The following is a 24,160-nucleotide window of genomic DNA, read 5'->3' as shown; positions in this document are numbered from 1 at the left end:
CCTGCTTTTCAATCTGAGAGAAGAATTCCCGAATTGAGGAAACTTTGGAAAACTAATAGGAGGAGTTCCCCTAACTCTAAAATCCCTAGAATGGAAATGGTCTGACCCTGGGCTATTTTCTCCATTCCTGTGATTGTAGCTGGTGGTCATTTTAAGTGCCTGACTGATTGCTGGTGTTAGCTCTGGGACTTGGAGCTCGCTTTCTCTCTCTCTCTCTCTGTGCCATCCCCCTCTCCCTGTGTAACACGCCCAGTACCCTGCACTGATCCATGTTCCCCTCTCTCCTGCTCTCTCAGGGACCGACACGTGGACTCGCTCGCCGCGTGGCGTCAGGATGTCGGCCGCCGGGAGCAAGCGGGCCGCGAGCGACGCGGGTTCGGGCCCCCCTGAGAAGAAGCCCAACACTGAAGAGAAACCCACCACCACCCTGATTGAACCTATCCGGCTTGGGGGAATCTCCTCCACTGTAAGTGATTGTTGTCCCTGGGCCTTTCACACAAGCATTCGACTCCGACCCGCGTGAGGAAATATTCGGGACAGCCGCCCAGAAGCTCGATTGAAGAGCTCAGTTTTAAGGAGGGGAGAGAGGAGGAGGAGGCGGTGCTATGAGGTTTCAGGTGGGAATCCCAGAGCTTAGAAGGTGAGTTGTAAGGGCTGAAGGAAGTTAGAGATAGGAAGGGTTGAAGGGACTGGAGGAGGTTACAGAGATAGGAAGAGGTGTAAGGGCTGAAGGAAGTTACAGAGATAGGAAGGGTTGAAGGGACTGGAGGAGGTTACAGAGATAGGGGGTGTTGTAGGGGCTGGAGGAGGTTACTGAGATCGGGAGGGTTGTTGTGGAGGAGGTTACAGAGATAGGGAGGGGTGTGAGGGCTGGAGGAGGTTACAGAGATAGGGAGGGTTGTAAGGGCTGGAGGAGGTTACAGAGATAGGGAGGGTTGTTGGGGCTGGAGGAGGTTACAGAGTTAGGCAGGGTTGTAGGGGCTGGAGAAGGTTACAGGGATAGGGAGGGATGTAGGGGTTGGAGGAGGTTACACATTTTGGGAGAGTTGTTGGGGTGGAGGAAGTTAGAGATAGGGAGGGTTGTAGGGGCTGGAGGAGGTTACAGAGATAGGGAGGGGTGTAGGGGCTGGAGGAGGTTACAGAGATAGGGAGGGGTGTAGGGGGCTGGAGGAGGTCACAGAGATAGGGAGGGTTGTAGGGGCTGGAGGAGATGACAGAGATTGGTGGAGTTGTCGCGGCTGGAGAAGGTTACAGAGATAGGGAGGGTTGTATGGGCTGGAAGAGGTTACAGAGATAGGGAGGGTTGTAGGTGCTGGAAGAGGTTACAGAGATAGGGAGGGTTATAGGGACTGGAGGAGGTTACAGAGATAGGGAGTGTTGTTGGGGCTGGAGGAGGTTACAGAGATAGGGAGGGGTGTAGGTGCTGGAAGAGGTTACAGAGATAGGGAGGGTTATAGGGACTGCAGGAGGTTACAGAGATAGGGAGTGTTGTTGGGGCTGGAGCAAGTTACAGAGATAGGGAGAGTTGTATGAGTGGAGGAGATTAATGCTCGGGACGGTTGTAGTGGCTGCAGGAGGTTCCAGAGATAGGGAGGGGTGTAGGGGCTGGAGGAGGTTACAGAGATAGGGAGGGTTGTATGGGCTGGAGGAGGTTACAGAGATAGGGAGGGTTGTATGGGCTGGAGGAGGTTTCATAGATAGGGAGGGTTGTATGGGCTGGAGGAGTTTACAGAGATATAGAGGGTTGTGTGGCTGGAGGAGGTTACAGAGATAGGGAGGGTAGTAGGCGCTGGAGGAGGTTACAGAAATAGGGAGGGGTGTAGGCGCTGGAGGAGGTTACAGAGATAGGGAGGGATGTAGGCGCTGGAGGAGGTTACAGAAATAGGGAGGGGTGTAGGCGCTGGAGGAGGTTACAGAGATAGGGAGGGATGTAGGCGCTGGAGGAGGTTACAGAAATAGGGAGGGGTGTAGGCGCTGGAGGAGGTTACAGAGATAGGGAGGGATGTAGGCGCTGGAGGAGGTTACAGAAATAGGGAGGGGTGTAGGCGCTGGAGGAGGTTACAGAGATAGGGAGGGATGTAGGCGCTGGAGGAGGTTACAGAGATAGGGAGGGGTGTAGGCGCTGGAGGAGGTTACAGAGATAGGGAGGGTTGTAGGCGCTGGAGGAGGTTACAGAGATAGGGAGGGGTGTAGGCGCTGGTGGAGGTTACAGAGATAGGGAGGGGTGTAGGAGCTGGAGGAGGTTACAGAGATAGGGAGGGGTGTAGGGGCTGGAGGAGGTTACAGAGATAGGGAGGGGTGTAGCAGCTGGTGGAGGTTACAGAGATAGGGAGGGGTGTAGGGGCTGGAGGAGGTTACAGAGATAGGGAGGGGTGTAGGGGCTGGAGGAGGTTACAGAGATAGGGAGGGGTGTAGGGGCTGGAGGAGGTTACAGAGATAGGGAGGGGTGTAGCAGCTGGTGGAGGTTACAGAGATAGGGAGGTGTGTAGGATATTGCAGGGTACCAATGCTGGCTGAGCCGGTGATGCCCAGTGCCCGTTAAGGACCTGTTTAAAAGTGACGTTATGCTGGCAAATCCCAGTTACCGAGGTGTCAGATCAGTGAAGATCTGTTTGGGAGCCTCCTGTGCAATTCTTCTCCCGCCCACCCATCAGCCCTTTCCCTCTCCTTCGCCCTCACTGTGGACTCAGCGCCTGCACCCTTCCCTCTTGCAGGAAGAGATGGACCTCAAGGTTCTGCAGTTCAAGAACAAGAAGCTGGCGGAGAGGCTGGAGCAGCGACAGGCCATCGAGGACGAGCTCCGCGAACGCATCGAGAAACTCGAGAAGCGGCAGGCGACCGACGATGCCACCCTCCTCATCGTCAACCGCTACTGGACCCAGGTCAGCCCACACCCTCCCCTTTCCCCCTTAACCCTAACTCTAACCCTAACCCTCCTCATCGTGAACCACTACTGGACCCAGGAGAGCCCGCACCCTCCCCTTCCTCCCCAACCCTAACTCTAACCCTCCTCATCATCAACCGCTACTGGACCCAGGTCAGCCCGCGCCCTCCCCTTCCCCCCCTAACCCTAACCCTAACCCTCCTCATCGTCAACCGCTACTGGACCCAGGTCAGCCCGCACCCTCCCCTTCCCCCCCAACCCTAACCCTCCTCATCGTCAACCGCTACTGGACCCAGGTCAGCCCGCACCCTCCCCTTCCTCCCCAACCCTAACTCTAACCCTCCTCATCGTCAACCGCTACTGGACCCAGGTCAGCCCGCGCCCTCCCCTTCCTCCCCAACCCTAACCCTCCTCATCGTCAACCGCTACTGGACCCAAGTCAGCCCGCGCCCTCCCCTTCCCCCCCAACCCTAACTCTAACCCTCCTCATCGTCAACCGCTACTGGACCCAGGTCAGCCCGCGCCCTCCCCTTCCCCCCCGCAACCCTAACCCTCCTCATCGTCAACCGCTACTGGACTCAGGTCAGTCAGCGCCCTCCCCTTCCCCCCCCCCCCAACGTTAACCCTAACACTCCTCATTGTCAACCACTACCGGACCCAGGTCAGCCGGCGCCGTCCCCTTCCCCCCTACGCCTAATCCTCCTCATTGTCAACCACTGCTGGACCAAGGTCAACCCGCACCCCCTCCTCCCTCTCCAACCACCAACCCCCCCCCCCCACCCCCACCAACCCTAACCCTAACCCTCCTCATCGTCAACCGCTACTGTATCCAGGACAGCCCACACCCTCCCCACCCCCCCCGCCCCCCCCACCAACCCTAACCCTAACCTTAACCCTCCTCATTGTCAACTGCTACTGGACCCAGGTCAGCCCACACCCTCCCCTTCCCCCCTAACCCTAACCCTAACCCTCCTCATCGTCAACCACTACTGGACCCAGGTCAGCCCACACCCTCCCTGTCCCCCACCTAACCTTAACCCTAACTCTAACCCTCCTCATCGTGAACCGCTACTGTACCCAGGTCAGCCCACACCCTCCCCTTCCACCGCCACCCCCCCCCCCCCCCCAAACCTAACCCTAACTCTCCTCATCATCAACCGCTGCTGGACACAGGTCAGCCCGCACCCTCCCCTTCCCCACCCCACCCACCACCACCCCCTAACCCTACCCACCTCATCGTCAACTGCTCCTGGACCCAGGTCAGTCCGCTACCTTCCCTTCCCCCCACCCCAACCTCAACCCTAACCCTCCTCTTCGTCAACCGCTACTGGACGCAAGTCAGCCCACACCCTCCCCTTCCCCAACCCTAACCCTAACCCTAACCGTCCTCTTCGTCAACCGCTACTGGTTCCAAGTCAGCCACCGCCCTCCCCTTCCCACCCCTCAAAACTAACCCTCCTCATCGTCAACCGCTACTGGACCCAAGTCAGCCCACACCCTCCCCTTCCCCCCCCAACCCTAACCCTCCTCATCGTCAACCACTACTGGACCAAGGTCAGCCCGCACCCTCCCCTTCCACACCCCAACCATAACCTTAACCCTCCTCATCGTCAACCGCTACTGGACCCAGGTCAGCCCGCACCCTCCCCTTCCCCCCATAACCCTAACCCTAACCCTCCTCATCGTCAACCACTACTGGACCCAGGTCAGCCCACACCCTCCCCTTCCCCACCCAACCCTAACCCTCCTCATCGTCAACCACTACTGGACCCAGGTCAGCCCACACCCTCCCCTTCCCCACCCAACCCTAACCCTCCTCATCGTCAACCACTACTGGACCCAGGTCAGCCCACACCCTCCCCTTCCCCACCCAACCCTAACCCTCCTCATCGTCAACCACTACTGGACCCAGGTCAGCCCACACCCTCCCCTTCCCCACCCAACCCTAACCCTCCTCATCGTCAACCACTACTGGACCCAGGTCAGCCCACACCCTCCCCTTCCCCACCCAACCCTAACCCTCCTCATCGTCAACCACTACTGGACCAAGGTCAGCCCGCGCCTTCCCCTTCCCCCCCTAACCCTAACCCTAACCCTCCTCATCGTCAACCGCTACTGGACCCAGGTCAGCCCGCACCCTCCCCTTCCCCCCTAACCCTAACCCTCCTCATCGTCAACCGCTACTGGACGCAAGTCAGCCGGCACCCTCGCCTTCCCCCCCTAACCCTAACCCTGCTCATCGTCAACAGCTACTGGACCAAGGTCAGCCCACGCCCTCCCCTTCCCCACCCAACCCTAACCCTCCTCATCGTCAACCACTACTGGACCCAGGTCAGCCCACACCCTCCCCTTCCCCACCCAACCCTAACCCTCCTCATCGTCAACCGCTACTGGACCCAGGTCAGCCCACACCCTCCCCTTCCCCAGCCAACCCTAACCCTCCTCATCGTCAACCACTACTGGACCCAGGTCAGCCCGCACCCTCCCCTTCCACCCCTTAACCCTCCTCATCGTCAACTGCTCCTGGACCCAGGTCAACCCGCGACCTTCCCTTCCCCCCACCCCAACCTTAACCCTAACCCTCCTCATCGTCACTGCTACTGGACCCAGTTCAGCCCACACCCTCCCCTTCCCCCCCCAACCCTAACCCTCCTCATCGTCAACCGCTACTGGACCCAGGTCAGCCCGCACCCTCCCCTTCCCCACCATAACCCTAACCCTGCTCATCGTCAACCGCTACAGGACCCAGGTCAGTCCGCTCACCCCCCTTTCCCCCCTAACCCTAACCCTGCTCATCGTCAACCTCTACTGGACCCAGGTCAGCTCGCGCCCTCCCCTTCCCCCCCTAACCCTAACCCTCCCCTCCTCATCGTCAACCGCTACTGGACCCAGGTCAGCCCGCACCCTCCCCTTCCCCCCACCTCAACCCTAACCCTACCAGTCCTCATCATCACTGCTACTGTACCCAGTTCAGCCCGCACCCTCCCATTCCCCCACCTAACCCTAACCCTAACTCTAACCCTCCTCATCGTGAACCGCTTCTGCACCCAGGTCAACCTACACCCTCCCCTTCCCCCACCTAACCCTAACCCTAACTCTAACCCTCCTCATCGTGAACCACTACTGGACCCAGGTCAGCCCGCACCCTCCCCTTCCACCGCCAACCCCCCCCTGCCCAAAACCTAACCCTAACTCTCCTCATCATCAACCGCTAATGAACCCATGTCAGCCCGCACCCTCCCCTTCCACCCCTTAACCCTCCTCATCGTCAACTGCTCCTGGACCCAGGTCAACCCGCGACCTTCCCTTCCCCCAACCCCAACCTTAACCCTAACCCTCCTCATCGTCAACTGCTACTGTACCCAAGACAGCCCACGCCCTCCCAGCGCCCCGCACCCCCCCCCCCCCCACCCCCACCAACCCTAACCCTCCTCATCGTCAACCGCTACTGGACCCAGGTCAGCCCGCGATCTTCCCTTCCCCCCACCCCAACCGTAACCCTAACCCTCCTCTTCGTCAACCGCTACTGGACGCAAGTCAGCCCACACCCTCCCCTTCCCCAACCCTAACCCTAACCCTCCTCATCGTCAACCGCTTCTGGACCAAGGTCAGCCCACACCCTCCCCTAACACTCCTCATCGTCAACCGCTACTGGACGCAAGTCAGCCCACACCCTCCCCTTCCCCAACCCTAACCCTAACCCTAACCCTCCTCATCGTCAACCGCTACTGGACCCAGGTCAGCCCGCACCCTCCCCTTCCCCCCCCCTCCCCCCAACCCTTACCCTCCTCAACGTCAATCTCTACTGGACCCAGGTCAGTCAGCGCCATCCCCTTCCCCCCACTAACCCTAACCCTCCTCATCGTCAACCGCTACTGGACCCAGGTCAGCCTGGTCCCTCCCCTTCCCCCCACTAACCCTAACCCTCCTCATTGTCAACCACTACCGGACCCAGGTCAGCCGGCACCGTCCCCTTCCCCCCTACGCCTAATCCTCCTCATTGTCAACCACTGCTGGACCAAGGTCGACCCGCACCCCCTCCTCCCTCTCCAACCACCACCCCCCACCCCCCCCCCCACCACCGCACCCCCACCAACCTTAACCCTAACCCTCCTCATCGTCAACCGCTACTGGACCCAGGTCAGCCCGCACCCTCCCCTTCCCCCCTAACCCTAACCCTAACCCTCCTCATCGTCAACCGCTACTGGACCCAGGTCAGCCCGCGCCCTCCCCTTTCTCCCCGCAACCCTAACCCTAATCCTACTCATCATCAACCGCTACTGGAACCACGTCAGCCGGAGCCCTCCCCTTTCCCCTTACGCCAATCCTCCTCATTGTCAACAGCTACTGGACCGCCGTCAGCTCACACCCTCCCCTTCCCCCCTAACCCTAACCCTAACCCTCCTCATTGTCAACCGCTACTGGACCCAGTTCAGCCCGCGCCCTCCCCTTCCCCCCCAACCCTAACCCTACTCATCGTCAACCGCTACTGGACCTAGGTCAGTAAGCGCCCTCCCCTTCCCCCCCAACCCTAACCCTCCTCATTGTCAACCGCTACTGGACCCAGGTCAGCCCGTGCCCTCCACTTCCCCCCCAACCCTAACCCTAACCCTCCTCATCGTGAACCGCCACTGGATCCAAGTCAGTTCGCGCCCTCCCCTTCCCCCCCCCGACCCTAACTCTAACCCTCCTCATCCTCAATCACTACTGGACCCAGGTCAGCCCGCACCCTCCCCTAACCCTCCTCATCGTCAATCGCTACTGGACCCAGGTCAGTAAGCGCCCTCCCCTTCCCCACCCAACCCTAACCCTCCTTATCGTCAACCGCTACTGGACCCAGTTCAGCCCACACCCTCTCCTTCCCCCTGCTAACCCTAACCCTCCTCATCGTCAACCGCTACAGGACCCAGGTCAGTCCGCTACCTCCCCTTCCCCCCCTAACCCTAACCCTCCTCATCGTCAACCGCTACAGGACCCAGGTCAGTAAGCTCCCTCCCCTTCCCCCCCAACCCTAACCCTCCTCATTGTCAACTGTTACTGGACCCAGGTCAGCCCGTGCCCTCCCCTTTCCCCCCTAACCCTAACCCTAACCCTCCTCATCGTGAACTGCCACTGGATCCAAGTCAGTTCTCACCCTCCCCTTCCCCCCTAACCCTAACCCTAACTCTCACCCTAACCCTCCTCATTGTCGACGCTACTGGACCAGGGTCAGCCGGCGCCATCCCCTTCTCCCCTACCCCTAATCCTACTCATCGTCAACCGCTACTGGACCCAGGTCAGCCCACGCCCTCCTCTTCCCCTCCCTAATCCTAACGTTCCTCATTGTTAACCACTACTGCACCCAGGTCAGCCCACGCCCTCCCCTTCCCCCCCTAACCCTAACCCTCCTCATCGTCAACCGCTACAGGACCCAGGTCAGTAAGCTCCCTCCCCTTCCCTCCCAACCCTAACCCTCCTCATTGTCAACTGTTACTGGACCCAGGTCAGCCCACACCCTCCCCTTCCCCCCCCTAACCCTAACCCTAACTCTAACCCTCCTCATCATCAACCGCTACTGGACCCAGGTCAGCCCACGCCCTCCCCTTCCCCCTCGACCCTAAGCCTAACCCTCCTCATGATCAACTGCTACTGGACCCAGTTCAGCCCGCACCCTCCCCTTTCTCCCCGCAACCCTAACCCTCCTCATCGTCAACCGCTACTGGACCCAAGTCAACCTGCGCCCTCCCCTTCCCCCCCTAACCCTAACCCTCCTCATCGTCAACCGCTACTGGACCCAAGTCAACCTGCGCCCTCCCCTTCCCCCCCTAACCCTAACCCTCCTCATCGTCAACCGCTACTGGACTCAGGTCAGCCGGCGCCGTCCCCTCCCCCCCTACGCCTAATCCTACTCGTCGTCAACTGTTACTGGACTCAGGTCAGCCCACGCCCTCCTCTTCCCCCCCAAACCCTAACCCTCCTCATCGTCAACCGCTACAGGACCCAGGTCAGTCCGCTCCCTCCCCTTCCCCCCCATAACCCTAACCCGACCCATCGTCAATCGCTACTGCACCCAGTTCAGCCCACACCCTCTCCTTCCCCCCCCAAACCTAACCCTCCTCATCGTCAACCGCTACAGGACCCAGGTCAGTCCGCTCCCTCCCCTTCCCCCCCATAACCCTAACCCTACTCATCGTCAACCGCTACTGGACCCAGGTCAATAAGCGCCCTCCCCTTCACCCCCCAACCCTAACCCTCCTCATTGTCAACTGCTACTGGATCCAAGTCAGTTCGCACCCTCCCCTTCCCCCCCCGACCCTAACTCTAACCCTCCTCATCGTCAACCGCTACTGGACCAGGGTCAGCCGGCGCCGTCCCCTTCTCCCCTATGCCTAATCCTACTCATCGTCAACCGCTACTGGACCCAGGTCAGCCCACGCCCTCCCCTCCCCCCCCAACCCTAACCCTCCTCATCGTCAACCACTACTGCCCCCAGCTCAGCCTGCACCCTCCCCTTTCCCCCCACCAACCCTAACCCTCCTCATCGTCAACCACTACTGCCCCCAGGTCAGCCTGCACCCTCCCCTTTCCCCCCACCAACCCTAACCCTCCTCATCGTCAACCGCTACTGGACCCAGGTCAGCCCGGTCCCTCCCCTTTTACCCCTAACCCTAACCCTCCTCATCGTGAACCGCCACTGGACCCAGGTCAGCCCGCACCCTCCCCTTCCCCCCCAACCCTAACCCTCCTCATCGTCAACCGCTACTGGACTCAGGTCAGCCGGCGCCGTCCCCTCCCCCCCTAACCCTAACCCTAACCCTCCTCATCGTCAACCGCTACTGGACTCAGGTCAGCTGGCGCCATCCCCTCCCCCCCTACGCCTAATCCTACTCGTCGTCAACCGTTACTGGACCCAGGTCAGCCCACGCCCTCCTCTTCCCCTCCCTAATCCTAACGTTCCTCATCGTTAACCACTACTGCACCCAGGTCAGTAAGCACCCTCCCCTTCCCCCCCCCAACCCTAAACCTCCTCATCGTCAACCGCTACTGGACCCAGGTCAGTCCGCGCCCTCCCCTTCCCCCCCCCAACCCTAAACCTCCTCATCGTCAACCGTTACTGGACCCAGGTCAGCCCACGCCCTCCTCTTCCCCCCCATACCCTAACCCTCCTCATCGTCAACCGCTACTGGACCCAGGTCAGTAAGCACCCTCCCCTTCCTCCCCAACCCTAACCCTAACCCTCCTCATCGTCAACCGCTACAGGACCCAGGTCAGTCCGCTACCTCCCCTTCCCCCCCAACCCTAACCCTCCTCATCGTCAACCGCTACAGGACCCAGGTCAGTCCGTTCCCTCCCCTTTCCCCCCCCAACCCTAACCCTCCTCATCGTCAACCGCTACAGGACCCAGGTCAGTCCGTTCCCTCCCCTTTCCCCCCCCAACCCTAACCCTAACCCTCCTCATCGTCAACCGCTACTGGACCCAGGTCAGTAAGCACCCTCCCCTTCCCCCCTAACCCTAAACCTCCTCATTGTCAACTTCTACTTGACCCAGGTCAGCCGGCGCCCTCCCCTTCCCCCCCCCCAACCCTAACCCTAACCCTCCACATCGTGAACCGCTACCGGACCCAGGTCCGCCCGCGCCTTCCCCTTCGCCCCCTAACCCTAACCCTAACCCTCCTCATCGTCAACCGCTACTGGACCCAGGTCAGCCCACACCCTCCCCTTCCCCACCCAACCCTAACCCTCCACATCGTGAACCGCTACCGGACCCAGGTCAGCCCGCGCCTTCCCCTTCGCCCCCACACCACCCCCCCCTCCCCGCCCGCGCCCTCCTCTTTCCCCGCCCTCCCCTTCCACTCCCTGTACCCACCGGCCCATGGCGTCTGCCCCCTCCAGCGCGATCCTCATCCGCCCGCAGGTGAACTGTTGAGCCTCGTCCTGGGGATGGCAGCGACTGTAATCCTCCCCCGCTCCGGGACCCCCCTCACCCATGCCCCGGGACCCAGACGCTCACCCTCCAGGACCAATGTGACTCTCACTTTCGTCTCCAAGCGGCTTTGCACACGGGTGGAGTGGCTGAATTCAGTGCACAGTGCTTGGCGTGACTCAGGCAGCTTCTCTGTGAAGTGCTGGCGATGGACCACGAGTAACCCACTTCTCTCTCTCTCTCTGTCCCCCAAATCTCTCCCTGTTTCCGCATCTCTCTCTCTTCCGCTCTGTGCCCCGCTCTGTGCCCCGCTCTGTGCCCCGCTCTGTGCCCCGCTCTGTGCCCCGCTCTGTGCCCCGCTCTGTGCCCCGCTCTGTGCCCCGCTCTGTGCCCCGCTCTGTGCCCCGCTCTGTGCCCCGCTCTGTGCCCCGCTCTGTGCCCCGCTCTGTGCCCCGCTCTGTGCCCCGCTCTGTGCCCCGCTCTGTGCCCCGCTCTGTGCCCCGCTCTGTGCCCCGCTCTGTGCCCCGCTCTGTGCCCCGCTCTGTGCCCCGCTCTGTGCCCCGCTCTGTGCCCCGCTCTGTGCCCCGCTCTGTGCCCCGCTCTGTGCCCCGCTCTGTGCCCCGCTCTGTGCCCCGCTCTGTGCCCCGCTCTGTGCCCCGCTCTGTGCCCCGCTCTGTGCCCCGCTCTGTGCCCCGCTCTGTGCCCCGCTCTGTGCCCCGCTCTGTGCCCCGCTCTGTGCCCCGCTCTGTGCCCCGCTCTGTGCCCCGCTCTGTGCCCCGCTCTGTGCCCCGCTCTGTGCCCCGCTCTGTGCCCCGCTCTGTGCCCCGCTCTGTGCCCCGCTCTGTGCCCCGCTCTGTGCCCCGCTCTGTGCCCCGCTCTGTGCCCCGCTCTGTGCCCCGCTCTCTGCCCCGCTCTGTGCCCCGCTCTCTGCCCCGCTCTCTGCCCCGCTCTCTGCCCCGCTCTCTGCCCCGCTCTCTGCCCCGCTCTCTGCCCCGCTCTCTCTCTCCCCTCACAGCTGGATGAGAATGTCCAGGTCCTGCTGCACCGCTACGACTCTCAGCCCGAGGAGCCGCAGGACGGCCCGAAGCAGGAGGCAGAGATCAGGGACCCCACAGACCCCAGCGAGATTCCGGAGTGCGAGGGGGAACCGGAGCCAGACAAAGGTGAGGTTGCTGGAGCAATGCCTCTCTGATAGCACTGCAATCAGCTGCTGTCGATGTGTCCCCACCCCAGCTTCTGGTACGGGGCCAGCTTCACTCAAGCGCTTATTTTAGATCAGCCTGTCATGGTTTCCACCCTCGCACAATCCAGAAACTCAAGCCCCATAGTCTAGGACAACTCCCCAGGTTCCAGTGCTGAGGGAGAGCCACACTGTGGGAGGGTCACTGCTGAGGCAGAGCCCACTGTCGGAGGGTAAGCGCTGAGGGAGAGCCGCACTGTTGGAGGGTCAGTGCCGAGGGAGCGCCGCGCTGTCGGAGGGTCGGCGCCGAGGGAGCGCCGCGCTGTCGGAGGGTCGGCGCTGAGGGAGCGCCGCGCTGTCGGAGAGTCGGCGCTGAGGGAGCGCCGCACTGTCGGAGGGTCGGCGCTGAGGGAGCGCCGCGCTGTCGGAGGGTCGGCGCTGAGGGAGCGCCGCACTGTCGGAGGGTCGGCGCTGAGGGAGCGCCGCGCTGTCGGAGGGTCGGCGCTGAGGGAGCGCCGCGCTGTCGGAGGGTCGGCGCTGAGGGAGCGAGGGTGAGCTGCGCTGGTGGAGAGTCTAGTCGGAGGGAGGGAGGGTGAGCCGCGCTTTCGGAGAGTCGAGAGTGAGCTGAGCTGTCGGAGAGTCGAGGCCGAGGGAGGGAGGATGAGCCGTGCTGTCGGAGAGTCGAAGCAGAGGGAGCGAGGGTGAGCCGCGCTGTCAGAGAGTCTAGTCGGCGGGAGGGAGGGTGAGCCACGCTTTCGGAGAGTCGAGGGTGAGCTGAGCTGTCGGGGAGTCGAGGCCGAGGGAGCGAGGGTGAGCCGCGCTGTCGGAGAGTCGAGGCCGAGGGAGTGAGGGTGAGCCGCGCTGTCAGAGAGTCGAGGCCGAGGGAGCGAGGGTGAGCCTCACTGTCGGAGGGTCGGCGCTGAGGGAGCGCCGCGCTGTCGGAGGGTCAGTACTGAGGGAGCGCCACACTGTCGGAGGGTCGGCGCTGCCGGAGGGTTGGCGCTGAGGGAGCGCCGCACTGTGGGAGGGTCAGCGCTGAGGGAGCGCCGCACTGTCGGAGGGTCGGCGCTGAGGGAGCGAGGATGAGCTGCGCTGGCGGAGAGTGGAAGCTGAGGGAGCGAGTGTGAGCCGCGCTGTCGGAGAGTCGAGAGCGAGGGAGCGCCGCACTGTGGGAGGGTCAGCGCTGAGGGAGCGCCGCACTGTCGGAGGGTCAGTGCTGAGGGAGCCCCGCACTGTCGAAGGGTGAGCGCTGAGGGAGCGCCACACTGTCGAAGGGTCAGCGCTGAGGGAGCGCCGCACTGTCGGAGGGTCAGTGCTGAGGGAGCGCCGCGCTGTCAGAGGGTCGGCGCTGAGGGAGCGCCGCGCTGTCGGAGGGTCGGCGCTGAGGGAGCAAGGGTGAGCTGCGCTGGCGGAGAGTGGAGGCCGAGGGAGCGAGGGCGAGCCGCGCTGTCAGAGCGTCTAGTTGGAGGGAGGGAGGGTGAGCCGCGCTTTCGGATAGTCGAGGGTGAGCTGAGCTGTCGGAGAGTCGAGGCCAAGGGAGGGAGGGTGACCCGCACTGTCGGATAGTCGAGGCCGAGGGAGCGAGAGTGAGCTGCGCTGTCGGAGAGTCGAGGCCGAGGGAGCGAGGGTGAACTGCGCTGTTGGAGAGTCGAGACCGAGGGAGCGAGGGCGAGCCGCGCTGTCAGAGCGTCTAGTTGGAGGGAGGGAGGGTGAGCCGCGCTTTCGGATAGTCGAGGGTGAGCTGAGCTGTCGGAGAGTCGAGGCCGAGGGAGGGAGGGTGACCCGCGCTGTCGGAGAGTCGAGGCAGGGGGAGCGACGGTGAGCCGCGCTGTCGGAGAGTCGAGGCCGAGGGAGCGAGGGTGAACCGCGCTGTCGGAGAGTCGAGGCCGAGGGAGCGAGGGTGAACCGCGCTGTCGGAGAGTCGAGGCCGAGGGAGCGAGGGTGAACCGCGCTGTCGGAGAGTCGAGGCTGAGGGAGCGAGGGTGAGCCGCACTGTCGGAGGGTCGGCGCTGAGGGAGCGCCGCACTGTCGGAGGGTCGGCGCTGAGGGAGCGAGGGTGAGCTGCGCTGGCGGAGAGTGGAAGCCGAGGGAGCGAGTGTGAGCTGCGTTGTCGGAGAGTCGAGGCTGAGGGAGCGAGGGTGAGCCGCGCTTTCGAATAGTCGAGGGTGAGCTGAGCTGTCGGAGAGTCGAGGCCGAGGGAGGGAGGGTGACCTGCGCTGTCGGAGAGTCGAGGCCGGGGGAGCGAGGGTGAGCCGCGCTGTCGGAGAGTCGAGGCCGAGGGAGCGAGGGTGAACCGCGCTGTCGGAGAGTCGAGGCCGAGGGAGCAAGGGTGAACCGCGCTGTCGGACAGTCGAGGCCGAGGGAGCGAGGGTGAGCCGCGGTGTCGGAGAGTCGAGGCCGAGGGAGCGAGGGTGAACTGCGCTGTCGGAGAGTCGAGGCCGAGGGAGCGAGGGTGAGCCGCACTGTTGGAGGGTCGGCGCTGAGGGAGCACCGCCCTGTCGGAGGGTCAGTACTGAGGGACCGCCGCACTGTCGGAGGGTTGGCGCTGACGGAGGATTGGTGCTGAGGGAGCGAGTGTGAGCTGCGCTGTCGGAGAGTCGAGGCCGAGGGAGCGAGGGAACGCCGCACTGTGGGAGGGTCAGTACTGAGGGAGAGCCGCACTGTCGGAGGGTCAGCGCTGAGAGAGCGCCACACTGTCGAAGGGTCAGTGCTGAGGGAGAGCCGCACTTTCGGAGGGTCAGTGCTGAGGGAGAGCCGCACTGTCGGAGGGTCAGTACTGAGGGAGAGCCGCACTGTGGGAGGGTCAGTACTGAGGGAGAGCCCCACTGTCGGAGGGTCAGTACTGAGAGAGCGCCTCACTGTCGGAGGGTCAGTGCTGAGGGAGCGAGGGTGAGCTGCACTGTCGGAGGGTCAGTGCTGAGGGAGCGAGGGTCAGCCGCACTGTCGGAGGGTCAGTGCTGAGGGAGCGAGGGTGAGCCGCACTGTCGGAGGGTCAGTGCTGAGGGAGCGAGGGTGAGCCGCGCTGTCGGAGGGTCAGCGCTGAGGGAGCGAGGGTGAGCCGCGCTGGCGGAGGGTCAGTGCTGAGGGAGCGAGGGAGCGCCGCGCTGTCGGAGGGTCGGCGCTGAGGGAGCGCCGCGCTGTCGGAGGGTCGGCGCTGAGGGAGCAAGGGTGAGCCGCGCTGTCAGAGCATCTAGTTGGAGGGAGGGAGGGTGAGCCGCGCTTTCGGATAGTCGAGGGTGAGCTGAGCTGTCGGAGAGTCGAGGCCGAGGAAGCGAGGGTGAGCCGCGCTGTCGGAGAGTCGAGGCCGAGGGAGCGAGGATGAGCCGCGCTGTCGGAGAGTCGAGGCCGAGGGAGCGAGGGTGAACCGCGCTGTCGGAGAGTCGAGGCCGAGGGAGCGAGGGTGAACCGCGTTGTCGGAGAGTCGAGGCCGAGGGAACGAGGGTGAACCGCGCTGTCGGAGAGTCGAGGCCGAGGGAGCGAGGGTGAACCGCACTGTCGGAAGGTCGGCGCTGAGGGAGCGAGGGTGAGCCGCACTGTCGGAGGGTCAGTACTATGGGAGCGCCGCGCTGTCGGAGGTTCAGTACTGAGGGAGCGCCGCACTGTCGGATGGTCGGCGCTGACGGAGGATTGGTGCTGAGGGAGCGCCGCACTGTCGGAGGGTCGGCGCTGAGGGAGCGAGGTGAGCTGCGCTGGCGGAGAGTGGAAGCCGAGGGAGCGAGGGTGAGCTGCGCTGTCGGAGAGTCGAGGCCGAGGGAGCGAGGGTGAGCCGCGCTGTCGGAGAGTCGAGAGCGAGGGAGCGCCGCACTGTGGGAGGGTCAGCGCTGAGGGAGCGCCACACTGTCGAAGGGTCATTGCTGAGGGAGCGCCGCACTGTCGGAGGGTCAGCGCTGAGGGAGCGCCGCGCTGTCGGAGGGTCAGCGCTGAGGGAGCGCCGCGCTGTCGGAGGGTCGGCGCTGAGGGAGCGCCGCGCTGTCGGAGGGTCGGCGCTGAGGGAGCGCCGCACTGTCGGAGGGTCGGCGCTGAGGGAGCGCCGCGCTGTCGGAGGCTCGGCGCTGAGGGAGCAAGGGTGAGCTGCGCTGGCGGAGAGTGGAGGCCGAGGGAGCGAGGGTGAGCCGCACTGTGGGAGGGTCAGTACTGAGGGAGGGCCACACTGTCCGAGGGTCAGTACTGAGAGAGCGCCTCACTGTCGGAGGGTCAGTGCTGAGGGAGCGAGGGTGAGCTGCGCTGTTGGAGGGTCAGTGCTGAGGGAGCGAGGGTGAGCCGCACTGTCGGAGGGTCAGTGCTGAGGGAGCGAGTGTGAGCTGCGTTGTCGGAGAGCCGAGGGAGCGCCGCACTGTGGGAGGGGCAGCGCTGAGGGAGCGCCGCACTGTCGGAGGGTCGGTGCTGAGGGAGCACCGCACTGTCGAAGGGTCAGCGCTGAGGGAGCGCCGCACTGTCGGAGGGTCAGTGCTGAGGGAGCGCCGCGCTGCCGGAGGGTCGGCGCTGAGGGAGCAAGGGTGAGCTGCACTGGCGGAGAGTGGAGGCCGAGGGAGCGAGGGCGAGCCGCGCTGTCAGAGCGTCTAGTTGGAGGGAGGGAGGGTGAGCCGCGCTTTCGGATAGTCGAGGGTGAGCTGAGCTGTCGGAGAGTCGAGGCCGAGGGAGGGAGGGTGACCCGCGCTGTCGGAGAGTCGAGGCCGAGGGAGCGAGGGTGAGCCGCGCTGTCGGAGAGTCGAGGCCGAGGGAGCGAGGGTGAACCGCGCTGTCGGAGAGTCGAGGCCGAGGGAGCGAGGGTGAACCGCGCTGTCGGAGAGTCGAGGCCAAGGGAGCGAGGGTGAACCGCACTGTCGGAGAGTCGAGGCCGAGGGAGCGAGGGTGAGCCGCACTGTCGGAGGGTCGGCGCTGAGGGAGCGCCGCGCTGTCGGAGGGTCATTACTGAGGGGGCGCCGCACTGTCGGAGGGTCGGCGCTGACGGAGGGTTGGCGCTGAGGGAGCGCCGCACTGTCGGAGGGTCAGTACTGAGGGAGAGCCGCACTGTGGGAGGGTCAGTACTGAGGGAGAGCCACACTGTCGGAGGGTCAGTACTGAGAGAGCGCCTCACTGTCGGAGGGTCAGTGCTGAGGGAGCGAGGGTGAGCTGCACTGTCGGAGGGTCAGTGCTGAGGGAGCGAGGGTCAGCCGCACTGTCGGAGGGTCAGTGCTGAGGGAGCGAGGGTGAGCCGCACTGTCGGAGGGTCAGTGCTGAGGGAGCGAGGGTGAGCCGCGCTGTCGGAGGGTCAGCGCTGAGGGAGCGAGGGTGAGCCGCGCTGGCGGAGGGTCAGTGCTGAGGGAGCGAGGGAGCGCCGCGCTGTCGGAGGGTCGGCGCTGAGGGAGCGCCGCGCTGTCGGAGGGTCGGCGCTGAGGGAGCAAGGGTGAGCCGCGCTGTCAGAGCGTCTAGTTGGAGGGAGGGAGGGTGAGCCGCGCTTTCGGATAGTCGAGGGTGAGCTGAGCTGTCGGAGAGTCGAGGCCGAGGGAGCGAGGGTGAGCCGCGCTGTCGGAGAGTCGAGGCCGAGGGAGCGAGGGTGAACCGCGCTGTCGGAGAGTCGAGGCCGAGGGAGCGAGGGTGAACCGCGCTGTCGGAGAGTCGAGGCCGAGGGAGCGAGGGTGAACCGCACTTTCGGAAGGTCGGCGCTGAGGGAGCGAGGGTGAGCCGCGCTGTCGGAGGGTCAGTACTATGGGAGCGCCGCGCTGTCGGAGGGTCAGTACTGAGGGAGCGCCGCATTGTTGGAGGGTCGGCGCTGACGGAGGATTGGCGCTGAGGGAGCGCCGCACTGTCGGAGGGTCGGCGCTGAGGGAGCGAGGTGAGCTGCGCTGGCGGAGAGTGGAAGCCGAGGGAGCGAGGGTGAGCTGCGCTGTCGGAGAGTCGAGGCCGAGGGAGCGAGGGTGAGCCGCACTGTCGGAGAGTCGAGAGCGAGGGAGCGCCGCACTGTGGGAGGGTCAGCGCTGAGGGAGCGCCACACTGTCGAAGGGTCAGCGCTGAGGGAGCGCCGCACTGTCGGAGGGTCAGTGCTGAGGGAGCGCCGCACTGTCGGAGGGTCAGCGCTGAGGGAGCGCCGCGCTGTCGGAGGGTCGGCGCTGAGGGAGCGCCGCACTGTCGGAGGGTCGGCGCTGAGGGAGCGCCGCGCTGTCGGAGGCTCGGCGCTGAGGGAGCAAGGGTGAGCTGCGCTGGCGGAGAGTGGAGGCCGAGGGAGCGAGGGTGAGCCGCACTGTGGGAGGGTCAGTACTGAGGGAGGGCCACACTGTCCGAGGGTCAGTACTGAGAGAGCGCCTCACTGTCGGAGGGTCAGTGCTGAGGGAGCGAGGGTGAGCTGCGCTGTTGGAGGGTCAGTGCTGAGGGAGCGAGGGTGAGCCGCACTGTCGGAGGGTCAGCGCTGAGGGAGCGAGTGTGAGCTGCGTTGTCGGAGAGTCGAGGCCGAGGGAGCGAGGGAGCGCCGCACTGTGGGAGGGTCAGCGCTGAGGGAGCGCCGCACTGTCGGAGGGTCAGCGCTGAGGGAGCGCCGCACTGTCGGAGGGTCAGTGCTGAGGGAGCGCCGCACTGTCGAAGGGTCAGTGCTGAGGGAGCGCCGCACTGTCGAAGGGTCAGCGCTGAGGGAGCGCCGCACTGTCGGAGGGTCAGCGCTGAGGGAGCGCCGCGTTGTCGGAGGGTCGGCGCTGAGGGAGCAAGGGTGAGCTGTACTGGCGGAGAGTGGAGGCCGAGGGAGCGAGGGCGAGCCGCGCTGTCAGAGCGTCTAGTTGGAGGGAGGGAGGGTGAGCCGCGCTTTCGGATAGTCGAGGGTGAGCTGAGCTGTCGGAGAGTCGAGGCCGAGGGAGGGAGGGTGACCCGCGCTGTCGGAGAGTCGAGGCCGGGGGAGCGAGGGTGAGCCGCGCTGTCGGAGAGTCGAGGCCGAGGGAGCGAGGGTGAACCGCGCTGTCGGAGAGTCGAGGCCGAGGGAGCGAGGGTGAACCGCGCTGTCGGAGAGTCGAGGCTGAGGGAGCGAGGGTGAACCGCGCTGTCGGAGAGTCGAGGCCGAGGGAGCGAGGGTGAGCCGCACTGTCGGAGGGTCGGCGCTGAGGGAGCGCCGCGCTGTCGGAGGGTCATTACTGAGGGAGCGCCGCACTGTCGGAGGGTCGGCGCTGACGGAGGGTTGGCGCTGAGGGAGCGCCGCACTGTGGGAGGGTCAGCGCTGAGGGAGCGCCGCACTGTCGGAGGGTCAGCGCTGAGGGAGCGCCGCACTGTCGGAGGGTCAGCGCTGAGGGAGCGCCGCGCTGTCGGAGGGTCAGCGCTGAGGGAGCGAGGGTGAGCCGCACTGTCGGAGGGTCAGTGCTGAGGGAGCGAGGGTGAGCCGCGCTGTCGGAGGGTCAGCGCTGAGGGAGCGAGGGTGAGCCGCGCTGGCGGAGGGTCAGTGCTGAGGGAGCGAGGGAGCGCCGCGCTGTCGGAGGGTCGGCGCTGAGGGAGCGCCGCGCTGTCGGAGGGTCGGCGCTGAGGGAGCAAGGGTGAGCCGCGCTGTCAGAGCATCTAGTTGGAGGGAGGGAGGGTGAGCCGCGCTTTCGGATAGTCGAGGGTGAGCTGAGCTGTCGGAGAGTCGAGGCCGAGGAAGCGAGGGTGAGCCGCGCTGTCGGAGAGTCGAGGCCGAGGGAGCGAGGATGAGCCGCGCTGTCGGAGAGTCGAGGCCGAGGGAGCGAGGGTGAACCGCGCTGTCGGAGAGTCGAGGCCGAGGGAGCGAGGGTGAACCGCGTTGTCGGAGAGTCGAGGCCGAGGGAACGAGGGTGAACCGCGCTGTCGGAGAGTCGAGGCCGAGGGAGCGAGGGTGAACCGCACTGTCGGAAGGTCGGCGCTGAGGGAGCGAGGGTGAGCCGCACTGTCGGAGGGTCAGTACTATGGGAGCGCCGCGCTGTCGGAGGTTCAGTACTGAGGGAGCGCCGCACTGTCGGATGGTCGGCGCTGACGGAGGATTGGTGCTGAGGGAGCGCCGCACTGTCGGAGGGTCGGCGCTGAGGGAGCGAGGTGAGCTGCGCTGGCGGAGAGTGGAAGCCGAGGGAGCGAGGGTGAGCTGCGCTGTCGGAGAGTCGAGGCCGAGGGAGCGAGGGTGAGCCGCGCTGTCGGAGAGTCGAGAGCGAGGGAGCGCCGCACTGTGGGAGGGTCAGCGCTGAGGGAGCGCCACACTGTCGAAGGGTCATTGCTGAGGGAGCGCCGCACTGTCGGAGGGTCAGCGCTGAGGGAGCGCCGCGCTGTCGGAGGGTCAGCGCTGAGGGAGCGCCGCGCTGTCGGAGGGTCGGCGCTGAGGGAGCGCCGCGCTGTCGGAGGGTCGGCGCTGAGGGAGCGCCGCACTGTCGGAGGGTCGGCGCTGAGGGAGCGCCGCGCTGTCGGAGGCTCGGCGCTGAGGGAGCAAGGGTGAGCTGCGCTGGCGGAGAGTGGAGGCCGAGGGAGCGAGGGTGAGCCGCACTGTGGGAGGGTCAGTACTGAGGGAGGGCCACACTGTCCGAGGGTCAGTACTGAGAGAGCGCCTCACTGTCGGAGGGTCAGTGCTGAGGGAGCGAGGGTGAGCTGCGCTGTTGGAGGGTCAGTGCTGAGGGAGCGAGGGTGAGCCGCACTGTCGGAGGGTCAGTGCTGAGGGAGCGAGTGTGAGCTGCGTTGTCGGAGAGCCGAGGGAGCGCCGCACTGTGGGAGGGGCAGCGCTGAGGGAGCGCCGCACTGTCGGAGGGTCGGTGCTGAGGGAGCACCGCACTGTCGAAGGGTCAGCGCTGAGGGAGCGCCGCACTGTCGGAGGGTCAGTGCTGAGGGAGCGCCGCGCTGCCGGAGGGTCGGCGCTGAGGGAGCAAGGGTGAGCTGCACTGGCGGAGAGTGGAGGCCGAGGGAGCGAGGGCGAGCCGCGCTGTCAGAGCGTCTAGTTGGAGGGAGGGAGGGTGAGCCGCGCTTTCGGATAGTCGAGGGTGAGCTGAGCTGTCGGAGAGTCGAGGCCGAGGGAGGGAGGGTGACCCGCGCTGTCGGAGAGTCGAGGCCGAGGGAGCGAGGGTGAGCCGCGCTGTCGGAGAGTCGAGGCCGAGGGAGCGAGGGTGAACCGCGCTGTCGGAGAGTCGAGGCCGAGGGAGCGAGGGTGAACCGCGCTGTCGGAGAGTCGAGGCCAAGGGAGCGAGGGTGAACCGCACTGTCGGAGAGTCGAGGCCGAGGGAGCGAGGGTGAGCCGCACTGTCGGAGGGTCGGCGCTGAGGGAGCGCCGCGCTGTCGGAGGGTCATTACTGAGGGGGCGCCGCACTGTCGGAGGGTCGGCGCTGACGGAGGGTTGGCGCTGAGGGAGCGCCGCACTGTCGGAGGGTCAGTACTGAGGGAGAGCCGCACTGTGGGAGGGTCAGTACTGAGGGAGAGCCACACTGTCGGAGGGTCAGTACTGAGAGAGCGCCTCACTGTCGGAGGGTCAGTGCTGAGGGAGCGAGGGTGAGCTGCACTGTCGGAGGGTCAGTGCTGAGGGAGCGAGGGTCAGCCGCACTGTCGGAGGGTCAGTGCTGAGGGAGCGAGGGTGAGCCGCACTGTCGGAGGGTCAGTGCTGAGGGAGCGAGGGTGAGCCGCGCTGTCGGAGGGTCAGCGCTGAGGGAGCGAGGGTGAGCCGCGCTGGCGGAGGGTCAGTGCTGAGGGAGCGAGGGAGCGCCGCGCTGTCGGAGGGTCGGCGCTGAGGGAGCGCCGCGCTGTCGGAGGGTCGGCGCTGAGGGAGCAAGGGTGAGCCGCGCTGTCAGAGCGTCTAGTTGGAGGGAGGGAGGGTGAGCCGCGCTTTCGGATAGTCGAGGGTGAGCTGAGCTGTCGGAGAGTCGAGGCCGAGGGAGCGAGGGTGAGCCGCGCTGTCGGAGAGTCGAGGCCGAGGGAGCGAGGGTGAACCGCGCTGTCGGAGAGTCGAGGCCGAGGGAGCGAGGGTGAACCGCGCTGTCGGAGAGTCGAGGCCGAGGGAGCGAGGGTGAACCGCACTTTCGGAAGGTCGGCGCTGAGGGAGCGAGGGTGAGCCGCGCTGTCGGAGGGTCAGTACTATGGGAGCGCCGCGCTGTCGGAGGGTCAGTACTGAGGGAGCGCCGCATTGTTGGAGGGTCGGCGCTGACGGAGGATTGGCGCTGAGGGAGCGCCGCACTGTCGGAGGGTCGGCGCTGAGGGAGCGAGGTGAGCTGCGCTGGCGGAGAGTGGAAGCCGAGGGAGCGAGGGTGAGCTGCGCTGTCGGAGAGTCGAGGCCGAGGGAGCGAGGGTGAGCCGCACTGTCGGAGAGTCGAGAGCGAGGGAGCGCCGCACTGTGGGAGGGTCAGCGCTGAGGGAGCGCCACACTGTCGAAGGGTCAGCGCTGAGGGAGCGCCGCACTGTCGGAGGGTCAGTGCTGAGGGAGCGCCGCACTGTCGGAGGGTCAGCGCTGAGGGAGCGCCGCGCTGTCGGAGGGTCGGCGCTGAGGGAGCGCCGCACTGTCGGAGGGTCGGCGCTGAGGGAGCGCCGCGCTGTCGGAGGCTCGGCGCTGAGGGAGCAAGGGTGAGCTGCGCTGGCGGAGAGTGGAGGCCGAGGGAGCGAGGGTGAGCCGCACTGTGGGAGGGTCAGTACTGAGGGAGGGCCACACTGTCCGAGGGTCAGTACTGAGAGAGCGCCTCACTGTCGGAGGGTCAGTGCTGAGGGAGCGAGGGTGAGCTGCGCTGTTGGAGGGTCAGTGCTGAGGGAGCGAGGGTGAGCCGCACTGTCGGAGGGTCAGCGCTGAGGGAGCGAGTGTGAGCTGCGTTGTCGGAGAGTCGAGGCCGAGGGAGCGAGGGAGCGCCGCACTGTGGGAGGGTCAGCGCTGAGGGAGCGCCGCACTGTCGGAGGGTCAGCGCTGAGGGAGCGCCGCACTGTCGGAGGGTCAGTGCTGAGGGAGCGCCGCACTGTCGAAGGGTCAGTGCTGAGGGAGCGCCGCACTGTCGAAGGGTCAGCGCTGAGGGAGCGCCGCACTGTCGGAGGGTCAGCGCTGAGGGAGCGCCGCGTTGTCGGAGGGTCGGCGCTGAGGGAGCAAGGGTGAGCTGTACTGGCGGAGAGTGGAGGCCGAGGGAGCGAGGGCGAGCCGCGCTGTCAGAGCGTCTAGTTGGAGGGAGGGAGGGTGAGCCGCGCTTTCGGATAGTCGAGGGTGAGCTGAGCTGTCGGAGAGTCGAGGCCGAGGGAGGGAGGGTGACCCGCGCTGTCGGAGAGTCGAGGCCGGGGGAGCGAGGGTGAGCCGCGCTGTCGGAGAGTCGAGGCCGAGGGAGCGAGGGTGAACCGCGCTGTCGGAGAGTCGAGGCCGAGGGAGCGAGGGTGAACCGCGCTGTCGGAGAGTCGAGGCTGAGGGAGCGAGGGTGAACCGCGCTGTCGGAGAGTCGAGGCCGAGGGAGCGAGGGTGAGCCGCACTGTCGGAGGGTCGGCGCTGAGGGAGCGCCGCGCTGTCGGAGGGTCATTACTGAGGGAGCGCCGCACTGTCGGAGGGTCGGCGCTGACGGAGGGTTGGCGCTGAGGGAGCGCCGCACTGTGGGAGGGTCAGCGCTGAGGGAGCGCTGCACTGTCAGAGGGTCAGCGCTGAGGGAGCGAGGTGAGCTGCGCTGGCGGAGAGTGGAAGCCGAGGGAGCGAGTGTGAGCTGCGCTGTCGGCGAGTCGAGGCCGAGGGAGCGAGGGTGAGCTGAGCTGTCGGAGAGTCGAGGCCGAGGGAGCGAGTGTGAGCTGCGCTGTCGGAGAGTCGAGGCCGAGGGAGCGAGGGTGAGCCGCGCTGTCGGAGAGTCAAGAGCGAGGGAGCGCCGCACTGTGGGAGGGTCAGCGCTGAGGGAGCGCCGCACTGTCGGAGGGTCAGTGCTGAGGGAGAGCCGCACTGTCGAAGGGTCAGCGCTGAGGGAGCGCCGCGCTGTCGGAGGGTCGGCGCTGAGGGAGCGCCGCGCTGTCAGAGGGTCGGCGCTGAGGGAGCGCCGCGCTGTCGGAGGGTCGGCGCTGAGGGAGCAAGGGTGAGCTGCGCTGGCGGAGAGTGGAGGCCGAGGGAGCGAGGGTGAGCCGCGCTGTCAGAGAGTCTAGTCGGAGGGAGGGAGGGTGAGCCGCGCTTTCGGAGAGTCGAGGGTGAGCTGAGCTGTCGGAGAGTCGAGGCCGAGGGAGGGAGGGTGACCCGCGCTGTCGGAGAGTCGAGGCCGAGGGAGGGAGTGTGAGCCGCGCTGTCGGAGAGTCGAGGCCGAGGGAGCGAGGGTGAACTGCGCTGTCG

The 24,160-nt window shown here is 65.6% G+C and overlaps 1 protein-coding gene across 2 annotated transcripts in view; it reads left to right on the top strand.

Annotated features, from left to right (window-relative positions):
- The first annotated feature begins 280 nt into the window (after nucleotides 1-280).
- The window catches only part of LOC121274797 (E3 ubiquitin-protein ligase BRE1B-like), a 53,628-nt gene continuing 29,748 nt past the window's right edge, over nucleotides 281-24,160 (top strand). For both annotated transcript variants that reach the window (XM_041182156.1, XM_041182155.1), the window contains exons 1-3: nucleotides 281-466; nucleotides 2,715-2,882; nucleotides 11,803-11,950. In XM_041182156.1, coding sequence (XP_041038090.1) covers nucleotides 335-466; nucleotides 2,715-2,882; nucleotides 11,803-11,950 — 448 coding nt within the window. In that variant the 5' untranslated portion in view covers nucleotides 281-334. The remainder of the gene's footprint in view (nucleotides 467-2,714; nucleotides 2,883-11,802; nucleotides 11,951-24,160) is intronic.

This window comes from Carcharodon carcharias (assembly GCF_017639515.1).
Source record: "Carcharodon carcharias isolate sCarCar2 chromosome 38 unlocalized genomic scaffold, sCarCar2.pri SUPER_38_unloc_2, whole genome shotgun sequence".
NCBI lineage: Eukaryota > Metazoa > Chordata > Chondrichthyes > Lamniformes > Lamnidae > Carcharodon > Carcharodon carcharias.
This window is presented reverse-complemented; position numbering and strand designations above follow the sequence as displayed.